Raw genomic sequence first — 20,222 nt, forward strand, 5'->3', positions numbered from 1 at the left:
AGGAAAAGAGGCAGAGATGAGAAAATGGAAGTCATAGCTCTAGATAGCTATTGCACAAAGCATAGAGGTGAACTAATCAAAAGAAAGTCATCTTGGAGTTCAGAAGAACAGGAGTCCCCTGGTTCATGTGTTGGAGCTCAGAGCTGTGGAGATAATTTCTCCCATATTAAGCATCACAGTTTTCTATGGTGCTGCTTGATTGTTAAAGGCTGGTGGTCAATTATGTTAAGCATGAGGTCTGTTCTGCAGAAGTCTTGTGTTATTCTGAATCCTGGGAGAACAGGTTTTAACAACATTCCAAACACTTTTGCATCCATTGCTGTGTTGGAAGTAGTTTGAATACAGGCCACTTTTGGACAGAAGAGTGGGTTTGGGGTTTTTTGTAGGTTTGAATGCTGCAAAAGTTTTTCAAAAGCTTTTGAAATTATCTACTGTGTTGGAAAAACACTGTAGAACTTGGCAGATTTCACCAGGCTTGTGGGTTTGGTATGAACAATTTGAACAGCTGTAAGTCTGTGAGACTGACTTAACTCAGAAAAAGCTGACAGATCTTTAAGTTACAGTATTGCTTCTTGGCAAAAACACGATGCACAAATCAATTTTCATTGAAGTTTCAAGAGGTTTTACATCTTCAAGATGGAATATATTCTTAAAATACGAGACTGAAAATTTATGGGAATAATAAAAAGGGAGAAGTTGTCAAAAGAATTATCTTTTATGATAGGACCCCTCTCTCTCTCAAAAGTTTCTCCACATACAGAATTGCTTCCTAGTCCTTAGAGCTGCAATGTAAATTGGGAAGATCACTGTGGAACAAGGGTTTGAGAGGTTTGTGCATTTCAGGAATGCAGTACCTGTAAGATAATGCTAAAATACCCCTAGAAATACAGCTCTTCTGTATTTGTTAGAGTTAAACCCTTTGGCACCCTCAGTAATAAGGCTGCAACCTGTTTAAATTACTGGTGGATTAACCCTTAAATATATTTAATTCTTCAGAGCTTTTGTAGAGTGGTAGTAGAAGTGTTTGTGTATCTGAATTCCATCTGCCTTCTCTTTTGCTGCTGACTGGCATAAATGTGATAAGTACAGGCATTTTTTTAATATCTGCAAACCTTTCTTTTCCTTCCTTTCAGGGCAAGTGACTTGGTAATGAAAGTGGATGCTCTTCTTTCTGCTCAGCCAAAAGGAGAGGCAAGGATTGAGTATCATTTTTTTGAAGAACAGTACAGGTATAGGATTTCTGGCATTTGCTGAACAATATGCTTTTCTGTGTCTTTCAATTTTCCCATTGTTTTATGTTGCATTTAGTTCTTAAAAAAACTCTAAGTAGCAATAGGAAAGTCCCCAACAGTTTTCAGGAAGAAAAGATTCCAAAAATTAATTTTATCTGCCTACCTATCTCTATACACATGTATGTATATACCTATTTTTTCCTCTGTCTACTTTCAGAAGGTGCACAGCATTTAAGAAGCAATTTGAGTTCAGAAAGAGATGGACAGTAGTGTTTTTCATATGTTTATCTGTATGTTTGATACTTCAGAACTGTGTTTTCTTCTGTTTAGTGCAGTTAAACTGAGACCAAAAGAGGGGGAGACATACTTTGATGTTGTGGCTATTGTTGATCCTGTGACCAGAGATGCTCAAAGGCTTGCTCCGTTACTTTTGGTATGTGGGCAATGTCATGATGCACTTCAAAAGTTTGTCTCAGTTCTGTCATTTTGAAATGTTCATCTTCCTCCTTAACTGGGTGGTGACCAGTGGCCTTCTAATAGTTGAGTTGCACAATACATTTATTGGTGGAAAAACTAGTTAGGCTAGACTACACACTAACAGAATTGTGCTCAGGTATTGTCTTGAGAGCTTTTAGTTTCACTGTTTGAACAGTTTAGTTTGCAATGACTCTGCTCTTGAGGAAGAAAGTCTCAGCATGCCATAAAGAATGTCTGCAATGGGAGGAGCAGGTAACTCTTCTTAAACCTACCAATTAAAAGTTGAGTGTGGTAAAGCAAATCATGAGAAGGGAGGATTGGGAAGGAGCAGGTAACATGCCTCCCTGAGGTCCTGTTTATAAAAGCAGTGGTCAGCTCTCCTCATTAGCATTTTAAGGGGTGTCTCTTTCTCATTACTTTAGGTTTTGAACCAGTTGATAAATATGAACCTGAGAGTGTTTATGAACTGCCAGTCCAAACTTTCTGACATGCCCCTGAAAAGGTAAGCAATTCCATGCCAGGGTTAAAGAGAGAGAGGAGTAAAACCTGTTGGAATGTGCAAGCACAGGAGCGTGGTCAAATGTCCTATAGGAAGTCTCAATAACTGCTTTGAGATCATTTATATAATAGCATAATTTCCCACAGAGAATCTGGGAATTTGTGGACAGCATGAGGTAGTTCTGCTGGTTTACAAGTTGGGTGCCTTTATTCATATATATAAAAATTAAATAACTTACTAATCTTAATGATTGAATCTTGCATGTTCTTGTTTGGTCCTTCAAGATGGAAATTCTGACCTGTTCTAAGGTCAACACAGCCTATGTTGCTTTGGACAAAGGCTTGGAGACATTGGAGGCCAGGGAAAGCTGATGCCATCTGCAAATTCAGTGAGAGTGAAATATTAGCAAAGTTTGGCAGAAATATGTTCTAACATTTTCTTTCCAAAATTTCAGCTTTTATCGCTATGTTTTGGAGCCAGAGATTTCCTTCACAGCAGAGAATAACTTTGCTCCAGGACCAATTGCCAAGTTTTTGGATATGCCCCAATCTCCACTGTTCACTCTGAACCTAAATACCCCCGAGAGCTGGATGGTGGAGTCTGTCAGAACCCCCTATGACCTTGACAATATTTACTTAGAGGAGGTAAGAGAAACCAGTATTTTCCTACTACTGCATTTAAATGGTGGTGTTTTTCCAGGGCTTATTTTTGTTATGGGAAAGAAATGTAGAATTTTAAAATGCCAATAAACACAGAACTGTGGATATTTGCAGACCTCTAAATTCTAGGAGGGATGCAGGGAAACCTAAGCTCCCTGACAGCAAGATTGCTGTTCTCAATTGCTCGTGGGTGCCTGAACCAGAGGTTCAGAAATACTGTAGGCTTGAAGCAGGACCTTCAAACCTTGCTCCAAGAAGCCACCAAGCTGGTTTCAGGCACCTGTTCATTTTCCCAGCTTTTGTTACTGGCAAACATTCCTATGGCCCACAAAAGGACATGCAGTATCAATACAAGAGTAAAACCATGCAGCAGAAATCTGCCCAGCTGCTGTAGGTTCAGGGGCTCACTGCTGTTTGAACGGGCCTTGAAGCACACTGTTAAACTATGGATCTGGGCAGTGCTGCCCTGCATACATGGGGATAAATAAGGAAAAACCTGTCTGTTGCATGTGTAATGAGACTGTCAAACCCCTTATAAATAGGCCTCTGGAAAAGCAGCAGTCTGTACAGCCTTGTGGTCATTACAAACATGGGTTCCTTTCTCACTGAATGTTTATTGCTAGTCTCCTCTTTTGCATCTCTGATATTGTTTGGGAATATGATGCATTATTGTGGTATATTCTGATATTGCTAATCCTGTACTAGCTATTCAGAAATCTAGGAAACTGGATGTGTTGTTGTGTGGTTTGGGTTTTGGTTTGGTATGTCTGGGTTTAGGACTTTTTTTGCTTTTCATCTCTTAACTGTAAAGCTGTTAATGAACCACTGATATTGCTACACATTTCAAGCCTCTGATTCTCAAGCCCACCCCTTAGATTAATTGAAAGCCTGAGAGAGGGGGAGATAAAATGCTTCAGGCATTCAAAGTGCCATCCTGAGCTTCCAAATAAACAGCAGCTTTACTTTTGCAGGTGCACCATTTCCAGCTCCCAATATCCAGTCTGTTGGTGCTGTAGCAATTAAACTGTCCTTTTGGATGTGCATGAGAGAAGATGCTTTGTGAGATTAGACTAATATTCTGCTTATGTACTGTCCTCAGGCTACATCTGAATTTAGCCTGGTAGGGACCCAAGTTTTTTGGGTTTGTGGGGGGTGTATTTTTTATTCTTCTTTTATTGGCACTTTAGTTTGGTGTAGAGAAAAAGAAATTGATGTTTCTTGACAGTACCTTACGCACTGTAAGAGTAACACAAAGCAAAACAAAATGCTTATTTCTGATGGTTAGTATTAGGTGAGACCAGTTTTAATCAGATTTACAGTCAAAGTTCTGGAGCCCGTCATATACCTTTTATGAAATGCCAGAGTACATTCTCTGGTAAATGTTAAAAAAAATTGAAATTGTAGAATAGAGCAACAATCCTTCCCTTTTCTTATCCTAGCATATTACCAGTTGAGATGCAAATTCATTTGGTCAGGGCCACTCTTAACAGTATTTGTGTGAAATTTGTCATTAGAAGGAGCTGAGATCTTGGAGGCTTTCTAGATATTTGTTTAATGATAACATTACTCTGGTAAAATTATGACTAAAGGACTAAAAATTGGCACTTCAGAGCTAGTGCTGCAGCCAGCAATATCTGTTCCTTACAGGTGGATAGCATTGTAGCTGCAGAATATGAACTGGAGTACCTGCTGCTGGAAGGCCACTGCTATGACATTACTACTGGGCAGCCACCTCGAGGACTCCAGTTTACACTGGGGACTTCAACCAGCCCTGTCATCGTTGATACCATCGTTATGGCCAACTTGGTAAGTGTTCCACTGAAACAGGCAACAGCTCACTGGTGCTCCAGTCAGCACAGCCACTTGCACAAACCCCTGAGGATTTTCTGGTGTGTGGGTTGTGGGTATGGGTTGTTGCTTGCATTCCACAGCTGCCTCCAAATACATCAGAACTACATTGTTTCTAACACTGGCTGAAACCTCACAGTGTTTGTACTGTCTCTTACCTTTTCCAGGATGTGCTCTTTTCCCTTCAGCTGGCTGAGAAGGGTCCTCTGGAATGCCTTAAAATGCTGCCAGTATTGCTAAGCAGCTTCTTTCCAGGGAAGGTCAGACAGCTGTTTTTCCTAGATGTGGTACCTACCCCTTAGGCCATCTGCTCTGGTACTGTGAGCCTCAGGTGGATGGCTGTCTTGTTTTGGGACCCATTTCTTCAGGAGATCTGTGGAACCAACAGAGAGAGTCAGCAAGTATAGCCAACATGGTAGAAAGTAAAGGAAGTGTGAAAGAATGGGAATTGCTTATTTTAGTTGAGAAAAGGTGCTGGAAATCCAAGCATATGATTGGTCCCTGCAGCTGCCTTTGTAAGGTCATGGCATAAGAGATCAGTCTGTTCTCAGTCTCCACACCGGGCTGTGGGAGAGGTAATGGACTGAAATTATGGCTAAGGAAGTAAGTCATTGGAATGTTTTCCTGACATGTAATGTTAGTGAAAAGCTGGAGTAAATTGCCTCCTATGTTTTTTTTTGTTGTTGTTGTTGTTTTTGTTTTTGTTTTTAATCTTTAAAGGTATTAAAGAAAAAACATAGAAAAAAAGTATTCACTAAATACTTATTTTTAAATTCTTGTGCTCATTTTCTCTTTGTCTGTGCCTTTTCTTAGCCAGAGTGTATCCTAGAATGATGTAGTATTTCTGCCTGTAGAAAGGAATGTGTCCCTTACTTTACATGTGAACACATGTGTGTGTGTATGTTGGGAAGTAAAGCTTAATGGCTCACAGGTGTCCTTTTTCTAATTAGCTAAACCAGAATGTGTGCACCACAGGTACAATGCTGTATCTGGGAGTTCTCTTCCTCAGCTCAGTGTCTGTACTGTGCAGGGGCATCCAGAGACCAGGAACATGCCCTGTGCCCTTTTTTGAAATATTTTTTTAATTTTGTTTTTATAGTAGACTGGCTTACATAGGAAGTGCAAGCATTTGGGGCCACAGTACAAAACTGGATGGACCACTGAAGCTGGTCTTCTATAGGTGTAATGATCTAAATCACAGAAAAATATTCAGATCTGGAATCTGAAGCTTCAACTAGAATACAATATTTGAATTTCACATTGTAATTTTTTAAGTTCTGTAGAAGAGGTATCTGGTAACATATGAATTATGTTACTGTTTTCTGCTGTAGATAAAATACCAGTCTGTTAAGCTTCAGAATTCCTTTAGATTTTGTTGTGTACTGCTGTGTAGTTACCAACTAGTGTTTTGAAATTCCCTCACTCCTTCGTGAAGGCAAGCTTTTGCAGAAAAAGACTTTGGGATTGCACTGTTCCCATCAGAACACTCTGAAAGATTTTCTCTCATCTAACAAATAATGCTACACCTCTACATACTCCTGTTTTGAATTTTGTATGGAATTTTTTTTGATTTTCTCCTGTTCTCTGGGTTTTAAAGCCTTAAGGTTATGTTAATCAGCTGGCTTGCAAATAACTTTTCAGGTATAAAACAGTGAGTAAAAATACATGACTTAAATTTTTCTGCGTTTGCATTTTCTGGAAACTAACAAATACTCTTTTCACTTTCCAGGGTTACTTCCAGTTAAAAGCCAATCCTGGTGCATGGACTCTAAGACTGAGAAAGGGCAGATCTGAAGATATTTACAGGATCTACAGGTAGGACAGTATAAGAAATACTTCAGTCTTTTTCCTGTGAAACTTCTCAAGTAGGTAGGCATTGTAATATGTGAATCTAACAGTTCCCTTGCCAAAGTGTAGTGACTTGAACAGCAAATTAAACAGCAAATTAATTACATTTCATACTGAACATAAGTTACACAAGATGCAATTAATTAAAAAACCCAGTAAGTGTGTTGAAATACGTGTACTTGTTACTTTGTCGCATATCTCAAACCTGTTTCACAGTGCTAAGGCTTAATACCTGTAGAAAAATGTGCAGAAGAAATAAAAACTGTATTTCTGCTTTGTAGTAAGAGTGCTTTACTGTATTTTCAGCCACGATGGCACAGACTCTCCGCCTGAGGCTAGCGAAGTCATTATCGTTCTCAATAACTTCAAGAGCAAAATTATTAAAGTGAAGGTGAGTTTAAAAACTAGAGTTGCTCTTAAAAAAGACTCTTTGACCACCAGCAGGGAAGGAACTGATTAAAGCCTGATCTCCCTTCCCACAAGCCCACACTGGAGTCAGTCTACACAAAGCTCGTGTTATGGTATCAGTGATACAGAGTGTTATCTGTAGATTGATTTGGGCTTTTGATGCAGGAGAGAATGACTTGTAAGTGCTGTTCCTTTTGTATGTCCCTGAGAAACAATTATACTCATGTTTTCCTGACTTAGTTGTGCTTGTGACTTCAGGAAAAAGCAGTTTTACATGACATCTTTGTGTCTGTGTGTCCATTGAGCCAGTATTTTATTCATTACAGATAAATTTTATTTGTCTGGCAATACATTTTCTGTCAGTCTGACACAGTGTGGGTGAGAATACATTTTTAAAAAGATAAAAATGTTAAATTACTTATCTACTGCCTCTTAGGGTTGCCAACCAGGTAAAAGCTGACAAAGCTGAGAAGTTTAAGGAGGACAACTGATAGATAAGTGATGGCTATAACACAGCCAGTTCACACTTCCTGACAGCATTTGCTTGTGCCTGAGTAATTCTGGAATGTTCTCCTGATTCACTGCCTGTGTATCTGCTTTGAAATCTTTTTTTTTCTTTGTTTTCTTTTTTTTCTTTGAGGTGTGTGTGTTGGTTTCTTTGAGGGTTTTCCTTTGCCAGCCTCAGTCATCAAGGTTGCTCACTAAACACCTCTTAGGAAAGCATTTTAACCATTCAGACTAAAATGCCTTTGGTGTCTAAAAGCAGCTGTGGAATCCCTTTGGAAAATGTCAGTTCATTACTAAGCTGTTTTCACAGATAGCTTTTAGTTTACCTGTCAGCTCATGGGGCATAATTCAAACAGGTACAAACAGAACCAGTGTCAGGATAACATTTGCCCAATGTATGGATCCAGTTACTAAAGCCATGTTTGCCCTACAGGTTCAGAAAAAGCTTGATATGATGAATGAAGATCTACTAAGTGATGGCACCAGTGAGAATGAATCTGGATTTTGGGAATCTCTCAAATGGTAAAACTAATTCAATGATAACCTGCAGGTCTCTTGAAACTGTAAAGCTATTTGACAAAGCCATTATGTCTGTGATATTCCACAGCTGTCTATTAAGACTGCTTGAATGTAGGGCTATCTTTCATAGGACTCCTTTGTTTCTAGAGACCTGGGCTCCTGCTCTGCACTTTCCCCTTCCCCTTCCTCTTCCTTCCCCCCACTGCTACTTGGGAGCCTGAAAACATTGTTCCTTCCCAGGAGCTGCACCTCAGCCAGCACTCTCTCAATCAAAAGGTGTTCATCTGTGAGCTACTGGGCCTGCCCTGTCTGTGTGCACAGCACTGTGTCCTGGGGGAGATGCCCTGGACAGCAGGGAGATGACACTAAACCCCACAGACCAACTGTGTTAAACCAGCACTGCAGCCATTTTCTGTATCTGCAGCCTTTCCTAAACACCTGGCCCTTGCTATCTTGTCCTTCATATAACCATATTTGTCCTTTCAGGGGATTCACAGGAGGACAAAAGAATGAAGATGTGAAACAGGATAAGGATGATGTACTAAACATATTCTCTGTGGCTTCAGGACATCTATATGAGAGATTCCTACGGTTAGTTCAGAATTTATAATCCAGGGATGTCAAGTGATAATGTGACCTGCTTTGCACAAGGAAAATGGGTAGCATTTGCAGGAGTATAAAAAAATCTACTGTATCATAGGAACTTTTGTCTGCAGAATATTCATAAGTTCAAAATAGACTTAGTTTAATAGATGGTATGTTGCTGTCCTAAATTTTCTCACTACAATATAACTAATGTATTGTTAAGCAGTTACAGTCATAGCTGCTTTGCAAAAAGAGTCTGAACTTCTGTTCTTAAAGGACTGTGAAAGGCAACAGGTCATATATTCTCTAACAAGTTAAAATATACAGATGTGGGAGGTTAGTAATTTTGTAGATAAAATCAAGCAATTTACAATAGGTTGAAGCTACCCACTTTTTCTTCATGTGTGAAGGTTAGTTACCTGACACATAAGTGCAAATAGTTTAATCATGTAAACCAGCAATTAGTAATTGTTACACAGCTTGTCTCTAGTGGGTGACAGCTTTTCCTGTAACTGCTTAATTTATTTTTTTTTTTTTTGATAGCATAATGATGTTGTCTGTGCTGAAACATACCAAGACTCCTTTAAAGTTTTGGTTTCTGAAGAACTACTTATCACCTACATTCAAGGTTTGTTACTAATTAGAAATCTATTCAGTGATGGGGAAAAGATGCCACAATCTGCTTCTCCCTCCCTTCCCAATGGCTGTGCTGTACCAGCATCCCTTGGAATGCCTCAGATGAGAATGTCAACTGATGTAACAATGGGACAACTTGTTCCAGTAAAAAAAATTCTCGTAATTCTTTTCTCTCATTTTATTACTCCCACTTACACTGCTTTGTATACTCCTAAATAATTCTTCCATCTGTGAAATTTTATGATTTGAGTAATGCATTCTTTTGAACCGGCTCATAAGGAATTGCATGCGGAAATATTCCAAAATATTTAGTTGTCTTATGATAGTTGGCTTTACAGTTTGTACTGATTGTTCAGTTTGGGGATCTGTCTTTTTGTGAAGTAACAATGAAACTAATTTTCTTTGTGGTGCTTCATTTTTTAATATTCTGTGCCTTAGACTGAACTCCATCTCTTGTGATGCGCTTTTCTTTTCCTGCAGAGGAACAAAGAACTGAGATAAGCTGCTTTTTTCCCCTCCCTCTGCAGGAGTTCATCCCATACATGGCTAAGAAGTATAATTTCCAGTATGAGCTTGTCCAGTATAAATGGCCACGCTGGCTCCACCAACAAACAGAGAAACAGCGAATCATCTGGGGTTACAAGATCCTCTTTCTAGATGTGCTCTTCCCATTAGCTGTGGATAAAATCCTGTTTGTGGATGCTGATCAGGTAACACAGAGGCTGGAATTACTTGATCTTTTCCTTTTTTCTTTCTCTTTTTTTTTTTAATAGTATGTTTTTGAATGCAATTTCCATATTGTTGGAAGGTTAGCAAGTTTGAGGCCTTCACAAGTATGACTGGAGGTTTATTCTGTAACATGCTTCAGTGAGGGCTGGGTTTTGTGCCTGTTCCCACCCAGATAGGTTTTGTTGGCCTGTCTTTTATGTTGTCTGATCCCTTGTTCCCTCACTGTGATTCCAGCTAGTTTGCCAAATAGATTCTCATTTCACTCTTCTATTTTTCCATTTTGGTCTGTTCTCCCACCCTGCAGATCACTTACCACAGATAGTATTTTCCTAAGTCACCAAACACCCTGCCCTCCCAGGCCCCTGCTTTTAACTTGGCCACATCTGAGTGACTTTCAGAGGAGGAGAAGGTGAATCCCTTGTGCATAAGGCCACGTCCTGCTGCAGGACAAACAGGACCATAAGGCTTTGTGTGTGCTCACTCCTGAACGGGTGGAAAGCACAGGAAACATGCACAGGCAGGACTGCCAAAAATGCTACTCCCTCAAAAATACAAATGAATCTGAGAAGTACAGATTAGCAACATGTGAGTGCAAACTGCCTTAGGGTTTTTGGCATATGTACAGTGTGATCCCACACCAGTTCAAACCATTACAATTTATGCTGATGTATCACCAAGGATAAATTTCCAGCTACACTGTTCTTATTTTAGACAGTTTTTTTCTCTGTTTGTAAGAGATATTAAGGTATTTTTTCCCATCAGAGTGGTATTTTTAGAGTACTGTTAATGCCACATCTGTGTCAAAAAGACATTAAAAAGCCTTCATCCCTGAAGGGGCTGCAAACTTCGAAGAGGAAAGGATACAAAGGATCACAGTAGAGTTCACATACAGTGAGAATTCTTGCTGCATATTAACAGTTTTGCACTTCAGCTGTGAAACCAACCCCTCTCAGATTATTTCCAGCTCTGTTTTATTTGCTCAGGCTCTAAGGGCAGGGGAGACAACACCTTTTGTGCTGTGTTTTTGTTCTACCTACACGTAATGCTAAAGACTGCCACATACAACAGGTAATTCTTCCTTTAGCTGTTTGCTCAGTTTGAATTGAATCCTGACCAGCATTGCCAAATAACCCATGGCAGGCTTCTAGAAATAAAAATAAAATGTCCCTTCCCTTCAGATTGTGCGCACAGATCTAAAGGAATTGAGAGATTTCAACCTCGATGGAGCTCCTTATGGGTATACTCCCTTCTGTGACAGCCGAAGAGAAATGGATGGCTACAGGTTCTGGAAGTCAGGATACTGGGCAAGTCATTTAGCTGGAAGAAAATACCACATCAGGTACCAAAGCATTCTTTTTTTTTTTTTTTTTTGCTTTTTCAAAATAGAGGGGGAAAGTTTTTGCTGCTACTTAGACTTAGCAGAAAATTAGCTGAGGTGTGTGATGCTGCATGAACCACTTTTTGCTTACTGTTGCCTCTTTAAGGTGGCATGGCATTGGAAGCTCTAGGGACACTGAAGTTGTTTTCAGTATGCTACAACTTTTACAGATGGAGAACTGAAGCATTAACTAACAGATGTCTTCCTTTGTTAATAACAGATGTTGGAAGAAGGGACTGCAAAGCTAAGATAGATTTGTTGAAAATTCTTTTTTGCACGTGCCACAACCTTGTTAGAACTGCTTTCCTGCCTTGTAATAGATCATCTGATGTGCTGCTACCATGAGATTGTTTTAGCATATTGTGTCTCGGGGTCTGCAGTGAGTTACCCCCAGTGAAATGTCATTACTAATTGCACCATCTCCTGTAGTGCTCTGTATGTTGTGGATCTGAAGAAGTTCAGAAAGATAGCAGCTGGAGATCGACTCAGAGGACAGTACCAGGGTCTCAGTCAGGATCCCAACAGTCTGTCCAACCTTGATCAGGTGTGTTTTATTGTGTTAGTTTTGGCTTACTGGGGTATGGTGGCAGGTCAGCACCTCTCTTTTCTTGGCCAGACTTCCATCCCAGCCAGATGCCAGTGGCAGTCCTCTTATACCCTGCCTTCAATTGATAGCATCAAATATAACTGGTGGGTGCAAACAACACCTTTCCCTTCAATGTCTTAAGACAATCAAATTTTCCAGTATACAAACAAATACCTAACATAACTGGGTACTTCTTTCTTGAGCTGCCCAGCTCTGACTGCTTTACTGTGCACAGATTAATAACCTGGAGATAAGCCTTTTACTGTGATGGATGGAAAAAATAACACGATGGTTTAATCAGCCAAGTCTAGTCTTCCAAACTGGTTCAGTTCAGATTTGATACTGGACTCATATTACTGCTTTAGTACTGTTTGCTAAATAACTAAATTTCAACAAAGATCAGAAGTTGTAGTACACAAGCTTTTTCCAAAGGACTTTGTTTGGAATGGAATGAGAGGTGGATTTATCACTTTATATTTGCACTGGGGGAAAAGAAACCAAACCTCTTTACAGAAGTTCACCTTCTCAGTACTGTCTCGTTGGGAGGGGGGTTGCTTCTCCCATCCTGCACCCTGTGGAAATGGCTACTAACTCTTGCTCTGCACAACAGGATTTGCCAAACAACATGATCCACCAGGTGCCAATTAAATCCCTCCCACAGGAGTGGCTGTGGTGTGAAACATGGTGTGATGATTCCTCCAAGAAGAGAGCAAAAACCATTGATCTGGTGAGTGCAGGTTGGGTTCCTCACTCTTACATCACAATGAAATACCAATTTTAGAGGCACTTCCCTACCTCAACCTGTATTGGGACTTAGAGAAGCTGAAGTTAAAAACCTGAGTGCTGAAAACATGTATTTCTCTTACCTGGAGCAGTGACATTATTATGAATTTGAAAAGAGACTTTGCACTGCTCTCTAGCTAAAATACAGACACATGTTGTTCACCACCACCAGATTAATCCCAGCAGAGGGAAGCATATCTCTGTTCAGTGCAGAAACATTTTGTACACCTGAAGTGTTCTGTTTGCAGTGCAACAACCCCATGACCAAAGAGCCCAAGCTGCAAGCAGCCGTGCGTATAGTTCCAGAATGGCAGGACTATGATCAAGAAATCAAACTGCTCCAGAGTCTTTTCCAGAAGGAAAAAGAAATGGGAACACCAGCTGAGATGCCAGGACAACACACACATGGTAATCTTTGTTTTCCTGCTCCTTTAACTTTCTCCCTGCCTGTTGGACTGCTCCAGTTGTGTCCTCCCTCACTTGTACAGTGCACAGGCTGTTAAATAATCAGGTGCTGTGATGGGTGTAACTTAACATGATTCTGAAAGGCAGAGAACAGACTTGTTCAGTTCTGCTAAAGACCCTCACTGTTCCTGCAGTTTTGTGAGCTTGGCCTTATCTTAGCCCTTAAAGAAGCACCTCTCTGCACCATGGCTGTGAACTGTCCTCAGGGCACTGGTGCCCTGCAAAGAACAATTCTTGGGGGTTTATACTGGTTTTCAAATCAGTCTGCCAATTCAAGGCAGCTGAAACTGAGTGCTTATTTTTCTCTCCTCTTTTGCAGATCCAGCAGCACACGTGGAATTATGATCCATGCAGACAAATTGAAGTCAGACTGTTTCATAGACAATTTTTATATTGAAAGCTAGTTTTTTTCCAGTATGTCTGCAAAACTGCTGAGTAATTGAATGGGATGATGTATGCATTTTTTTTACTTGCCTTTGGGTTAATTTCTGCATATGAAATAGGATCTGGATTGCTGGAATTAACATTACTGGTTTTTTGCACCTGTGGTGGAGATGAAAGAGCCCATGATGGAATTTAGCATTTCAGAAACAAACAAAGTCCACTGGAAAAGCCACAGCCTGTTCCTTCAAGTGTCTCAACCACTGATGAAGATCAAGCTTGTCTCAGATCTAACTTGAGAGTCTGGGAATTGCAGACATATGTCCGAACCTCATCTAATGGAGATAATTTTTCCAGGTAACCTTATAAGGCTTAGAATTATGCCTTGAATTTGGGACACTGTTTCATTTGCAGGTTTTCAGATTGTTGGAAAAACTTCTCAGACTTGTTGAGTCTGCCCTTGATTTTGTAACAAATCTAGCATTGTTTTGATTTTTCTATTTCCTGTCTTCATTTATCACCCAACTTTTGACGGTTTGGCTTGTGTAAAGCTGCACTCTGTTTAAATGCCCATCCAAATACAAATGCCTAAGCTTACAAAGTGAGGAGAACATGGAATTTGGCAGCTGAGATCATCCTAGCCCATCTGACTTGAATCAAAGTACCCTCCCTTCCTTCCTGCTCAAAGTTTAAATCAGTCTGCAAAACTGGTAGGGCTTTAGTCTGGCTGTGGTTCACTGATTCATGAATGTTTTTTGCTTATGAAAAATCTGTGGAAGCTTGGAAGTTTATCATCATGTAAATTTCATTAACTTTATTTTTCTTCAAACAGAGACATTGTCACATCAATAAAAACTTTGGAGTTCTTGGGTCTTAAGCCTTAGTTCCCATTTGGTCCTTTGATCATCCTTTTTGCTTGCACACAGTCCTAATTTGATTTTGAGGTTTCTGGATATTTCACTTGCATTTGTTTTCATTCTGTGCACAGGCAAGAAAATATCTTCTTGCAGGGATTAATTATCTTGGGCTAGTTCTATCATTTGTATTCACATCTTCATTTTTATGCTGCCATAGTTCTGTGTTATGAACATACCAATTAAAAAAAAAAGGCAGCTCAAACCTCATTTCTCTCATTCTGTAGGATTATTGTCTGCTCCCTGTAACACTGAGGGATGGAAGAATTGAAACATAAGAACTAAAAGTAGTACCTCTAGTACAAAATATATGGTTCCCTGTGCAGAAATCCAAACTGGGATTACTTTTGTGCCTCCCATGTTTTTATACAGGCAAATGTTCTGTGCTGTAAGACACTCAACCTAATGATAATCCTGACTTAGGATATTCTTCTGGAATTTTTGTATTATACATCCTGTCATATTTTGGAGGAATCTGAAAGATGCCTTTGGAGTGTTTACACTGTTTGATGGGGTGACTGAACAGAAAAGCAGCTCTCGTGCAGCCAGCTCAAGCAAGGGCCCAAATCACCAACCCAAACTCTTAAAGAAAGCACATTAAGAGAAATATCCAGGGTCCCTGAGCTCACATCACGGGCATGGCTGGCCCATATCTCTGCACCTGCACTTCTGGTGGGTACCAAAGGTGATTAGTTCTGGGAAGGTATAGGAAAGGACAGTTTATAATCCCCCTTTCCTGTGGGAGAGCCGTGCAAACATGCAGGGCTGGAGAGCAAACCACGACCTTACAGAGTCACCAGCTTAGATATTTCCCACTTTGTGGGGTTTTAAATTCAGATGGTCTGCCTGGCACTCTGGAAATTACAGGTGAGGTGGCTTACCCTTCCCAGCAAAACTGTTCCAGTTAAGGATAAGCAGATTTACAGTAGAAGGACTTTTTTCTATTGTAAAACACAATAATGCTCCTGCCAACAAATTGAAGTAATTACATACTGTGTCAATTAGCTTCTTTTAAACAGCTGGTCCAGCACAGGTGAGATTGTCCTTTCTGTGTTCAGCTGCAAACCACTTCAGCCTTGCTGGAGTACATGGAAGAGCACAGGAAGAGGTGGGCAGCAGCTGTACACCACCTTTCCATCCAGGGATGGATAAGGAAAGAATGTGCCCAAAGCCCTCAGAACAAGAGAAGCTTCCTGTGAAACATGGCCCTCTCCTATCTAGAACCATATCTGTGCTCCTTTTTTTCCCCCAAATTTTATTAGAAGCTCTAAGACAAGAACAAAGCAACCTCTTAAATTCAGCACAACATTTAAAATGCCTTGTTTGGTGTTGAATAAGGAGAAAATATTTTTAAATTAAATGTCAGTTACAGAATTATTTTTTTAAATTATGCTCATCCATTCTGATAGTTAATGTATGCACTTGAAAACCCACTCTGCATCCTTTTTTTTTTTTTTTAAATTATAAGATCTAGCAAGCTATGCAGGATGTTTTTGTTCCCTCTGCTTAACAGAGGCCATGCTCTTCTATTCACTTGTTATTAAGAAAGTCATCTAACTCACAACTGGTACAGAAAGAAACCAGAAACATGCAGTAAGATTCTATACCTGTGCAGTGCTTGTAAGAGTCCTGTGCCTGTTCTCCAGTACGATACAAAATGCACATGGTACTGATCATTCTCAATGTGAACTACTTCCATTTTTCCTGGGAAGCCACTATTTATTTGCACCCAAGAATAACAGTCATAAAGGGAATAATCACTTATTTTGGATCTGTGTATATGATTGCTCTTAGTGCTCAACTGGGCCTTAAAAGAAAAATATTTTGACAGCTCCATCTAGAAAGCATCTTGGAGTGAGATGCTTATTGAAATAGTGCTGCTTCTGATCATATCACTGATGGCCTGGTCCTGTAACTAGTAAGACTGATGATGGTGAAAAGTAGAAAATGTGGATTACAGAGGTCACAAAGTAAATTTGGATTCCTCAGACTAGAAAGGCCACTTCTGTGGCAAAGCGATGACAGTGTTCCAATCTCTGGCTACAAGCAGCTTGTCCCCTTGGTGGGGACTTCACAATGAGAAATGCCCTGTACTTTACTTTAAAAGGAAGATTTCACTGCCTTACTAGGAAACAAATAGTAGAGAAATAAGTCTTTAGGATTTCTTTTTCATTTAGATATTGGGGGATGGGTTGTAATGGAAATGAAAGGGACGTGTACAAAGCAGTAAATATCCAGTCACAGTCTTATGAACCAAAACATTTTTTAAAACATGAACTGTTTTTATTCAACTCTTCCATAATCTGTTCAGGAATATTCCATGACTCTGTGTGGCACTGATACCAAGTGACCCGAGGTATTGGGAGTTTCTCTTTACTGAATGTTACCTAAGATCACAGGGAGTTTCCCAGTGCAGTGGCAACAAGAAGATCTGACATCATTAAAACCTCTGCTGTTCTTTACCCATGTCTGTCCTGTTGATTGCTTTGGGGCTGATAACTGAGGTTTTAATGGTGTTGCTTAGAACATGTTTTTCACTTCCTGTATTCAAGTGTTGGGATATTGAAAAGCTAGAAGGGAAAGGGAGGAATTCCTCCTATCTGCCAGTGTTGGTATTGGAGTAACCCCTAAACTGAAGTACTTCTGTTAATAAAAGAATAAAAATATTTTATATAAATCTACCTTTTAGGTCTTTCTTTTCAATTCTACTTATAAAAGATGTTTCTATGTCAGTTTTCTTCATTTGATTAGGTTTTCCACTAATACTTCATAGTAAGCACTTGGAAAAGTGATTGACCAATAATACTTCCAAGTACAGAGCTGTGTCTGGGTCTCTTTTGGAGCTGGGAATGAATTCCAAACCCCTATAGGACTCTCAAGCCTCTCAACCAGAGCATCTTTATTAACGAAAGAGCTATAAAGTAGACAGCTTGACACAGAAAGCCCAGCTGAATGCCATAGAAATACGTATTTGCTTTCCTACAGTTGGCTGTTTGAACTCGGTCAGGTTTGGAAAATGAGAATAAATCCTAGGAGACAACTAAGAGGGGAAAAGGAAGCAGCCAGAAAGAATAAATACATGCCATGTGGCTATGGCCTCCTCAACCAATAAGGAGTTTTACACTTCCCTCCCCTGTTTGCTTTTCAAAGTACATATTTAAGCATGAGACTGTACATACTTTACGCCCAAGTCTGATCCTCCTCCACCCCAAAAGAGCTGTGTAAGTGAGAAACTGATTGGCTGGAGGAAAGGGAGTAATTTTTTTTTTTTTTTTAACTAAAGTCTATTTTAAAAATTGTATTAAACGAAACACAACAGGGCTTTTTATGAGCACCCTGTCCAGCACCCATGTCCAGCTCTTATCAATAAGCAGAGCCAGCTTTTCCAGCATAAGACAAAGCTGTGCCCTGAATTAACAGCCTGGGCAGACACAGTCACCCCTCTGCACCATCACACAGAGGCTCATGTGGGGACTGTCCATTGCCCTGTGCTGAGGCTGCAGCCTTGCAGGGGGTGCCTCTGTCAAAGAGTTTGCCACAAAACCAAAGCAGGACTTAACCCAAAGCTCTGTTCAGTGCTTCTTGTGGTGTACTGGGCACAGCAGCTTACATCCAGCTCCTGTCCCCACAGGAGAAACAAAACAGAGAAGCCTCTACATACAATCCCAGGCACTCAGTTCCTTCCTTGTTTGCCATGTACCATTTAGGCTCTGTCTGGGGAACAGATTTACAGACATACCAGGGTAGGCAGCACTTGGTCTGCAGGTAAACATCACCTGTCCATGTGCTGCTCTTGTCGCCTGTTTCCAACTGTTGTTAGTCAAATACTTGCACTGACATAACAAGATGAAAATTCAAGTCACAGAAATGCACTTCAGAGTTCGACAAATTACAACAGTTATGGTGCCATCACCGGGCTTAGATGTAGGGGCAGGGATACCCCATGCCAGTCTTCCATGTACACTGTGCTAGGCCTGAAGAGACCCTCCCTGGATTACTGGTTTGGCCTGGGCCCCCACCCAGGGCACAAATGGTAGTGCCTGTGCATACAAAAACACCCCTGAATTTAGCACACAGCACATGCCAGCACCCTCGGCTGTGCTCTGGGTGTGACAGTCATTCCTGTCTTGTCCCCAGGGACTTCTTGCCCCCACAGTGCCCCCAGAGTCCAGGCCATTGAATTTAATCCTGTCCCCAGCAGTCACCTGCAGTCTGTGCCACAACAGGAACCCCTGCATCCATACAGGCACTCACAGGGGCTTCTGACTGGAAGGTCTCACTGGGCTCTGACCAGCTTGTCAGGTCAGTCCTTCACTGGTGGTGAGTGCAGGCTGAGTGTCACTGCAAACCCTGTTTGAAAAAACTTGTTGAAAGAACACTGACCTCCCACTGGTGTTGGAACCCCCCCCCTCAGCAGCATTGTGGTGCCTCCATCACCCATCTCACCAGCTCGTAGCTGTTCTGAAGATGTCTTCAATTACTCTGTCCAACAAGTGCAGCCTGGTTTGCAGTCCCTGCAAAAATGCACCCCAGGAAAGGAGTTGAACCTGTGCCCTCTGGAATGTCCAATCTGCCATCTCTAACACAGCCACTGCCAATGGGACGCAGAGCATGAGGTTGCTCAAGGAACTGACTTTGCCAAACCCTGCTGCTCCCCCAGAGCAGCCTTGGAAGTCACAGAAAGGTTCATTCTGACACTGGATTTACACTTCATGCTTCCACCTTGGCCAGCAGTAACAGTAAATATTCCTACATTCAAAGCCTACCCACAAGGAAATTCCTCTCCATTTGCTCTGCCCGCCTCCTCTTTGCCAAATAACTATATTTACCTAATCAAGAGTATTGCTAATGGATTATACACTCCATCTGTTTTGATTCAACACGCTGATGTTCACTGACTTGAAGAAAATTAAAGACCTCTCCCTCACTCTCCCTTTCTGCAGTTTATACTGCAGCATGTATGCCAGCTGCTTGTTGGAATCCAGATAATTGAACAGCATTCCCTAATCAGGATACTCAGGGAAAATCACTTCTGACTACCAGGGTTTATTGCTGACTAGACTTTATTAAGACCACTGCTAATACAGATTGTCCTGTGCTTGGAATACATTGAATTTGTTCCTTATCCGGCAGCTTGGGGCTTGATGAGGAATGAAAACAGTGTTTCTTCTGTGTGAGAATCTTGAATACACCTGATTATGGCACAAGCAGGTTGTCTTCTGCTCCTGGGATAAGCAATCAGGCATTCTGGTCCTTTACCTTTTTTTTTCTCTTCCTCTTTTCTGGGGAAGGTTTACGCCATTCACGCTTACCACGTCTCCCTTCTCTGCTGAAAAGAACTGGTCTCAGCTCTTAGACTCTCAGTCTCCAACCTTTTCCCTACATTTAGGTATTTATTTACTACAATAAATATTCAGTAAGGACTTCCAGATATCAAAGTATTTCCTTCATCCTTTAGACTGTTTTCTTGATATTTTCTGGTTTGCTTGGTTTTAGTGTTTTTTAGTTTTTTATTTTTTTTTTTTAATAAATAAAATGAAATCCTGGCACCAAAACTAGATACATTCAATTCCACCAACACTACAACAAGAAAATTCGTTTGTGTGCATGTGTATTTTTGTACATGCAAAATCATTCTCCAAAATATATTTGCCTTTTATACCATCGAACTCCACAGGAATCCTTCTACCCATCTTACTGAGAATTTATTTGTACTGCTTGTCTACCACAATCATGAAAGCCCCTTTCTGACTCAGGAATATGGTCCC

At 40.6% G+C, this 20,222-nt stretch overlaps 1 protein-coding gene across 4 annotated transcripts in view; it reads left to right on the forward strand.

Annotated features, from left to right (window-relative positions):
• Nucleotides 1-17,131, forward strand: part of UGGT1 (UDP-glucose glycoprotein glucosyltransferase 1) — a 43,195-nt gene extending 26,064 nt beyond the window's left edge. For all 4 annotated transcript variants that reach the window (XM_027661922.1, XM_027661921.1, XM_027661920.1 and 1 more), the window contains 16 exons: nt 1,134-1,229; nt 1,563-1,665; nt 2,132-2,211; nt 2,663-2,852; nt 4,515-4,673; nt 6,445-6,530; nt 6,870-6,954; nt 7,912-8,000; nt 8,484-8,588; nt 9,126-9,210; nt 9,746-9,928; nt 11,126-11,286; nt 11,755-11,869; nt 12,522-12,638; nt 12,943-13,102; nt 13,479-17,131. In XM_027661922.1, coding sequence (XP_027517723.1) covers nt 1,134-1,229; nt 1,563-1,665; nt 2,132-2,211; nt 2,663-2,852; nt 4,515-4,673; nt 6,445-6,530; nt 6,870-6,954; nt 7,912-8,000; nt 8,484-8,588; nt 9,126-9,210; nt 9,746-9,928; nt 11,126-11,286; nt 11,755-11,869; nt 12,522-12,638; nt 12,943-13,102; nt 13,479-13,504 — 1,840 coding nt within the window. In that variant the 3' untranslated portion in view covers nt 13,505-17,131. The remainder of the gene's footprint in view (nt 1-1,133; nt 1,230-1,562; nt 1,666-2,131; nt 2,212-2,662; nt 2,853-4,514; nt 4,674-6,444; nt 6,531-6,869; nt 6,955-7,911; nt 8,001-8,483; nt 8,589-9,125; nt 9,211-9,745; nt 9,929-11,125; nt 11,287-11,754; nt 11,870-12,521; nt 12,639-12,942; nt 13,103-13,478) is intronic.
• The last annotated feature ends 3,091 nt before the right edge of the window (nt 17,132-20,222 follow it).

The sequence above is a fragment of the Corapipo altera genome, unplaced genomic scaffold (assembly GCF_003945725.1).
Source record: "Corapipo altera isolate COAL_440 unplaced genomic scaffold, ASM394572v1 175, whole genome shotgun sequence".
Lineage (NCBI taxonomy): Eukaryota > Metazoa > Chordata > Aves > Passeriformes > Pipridae > Corapipo > Corapipo altera.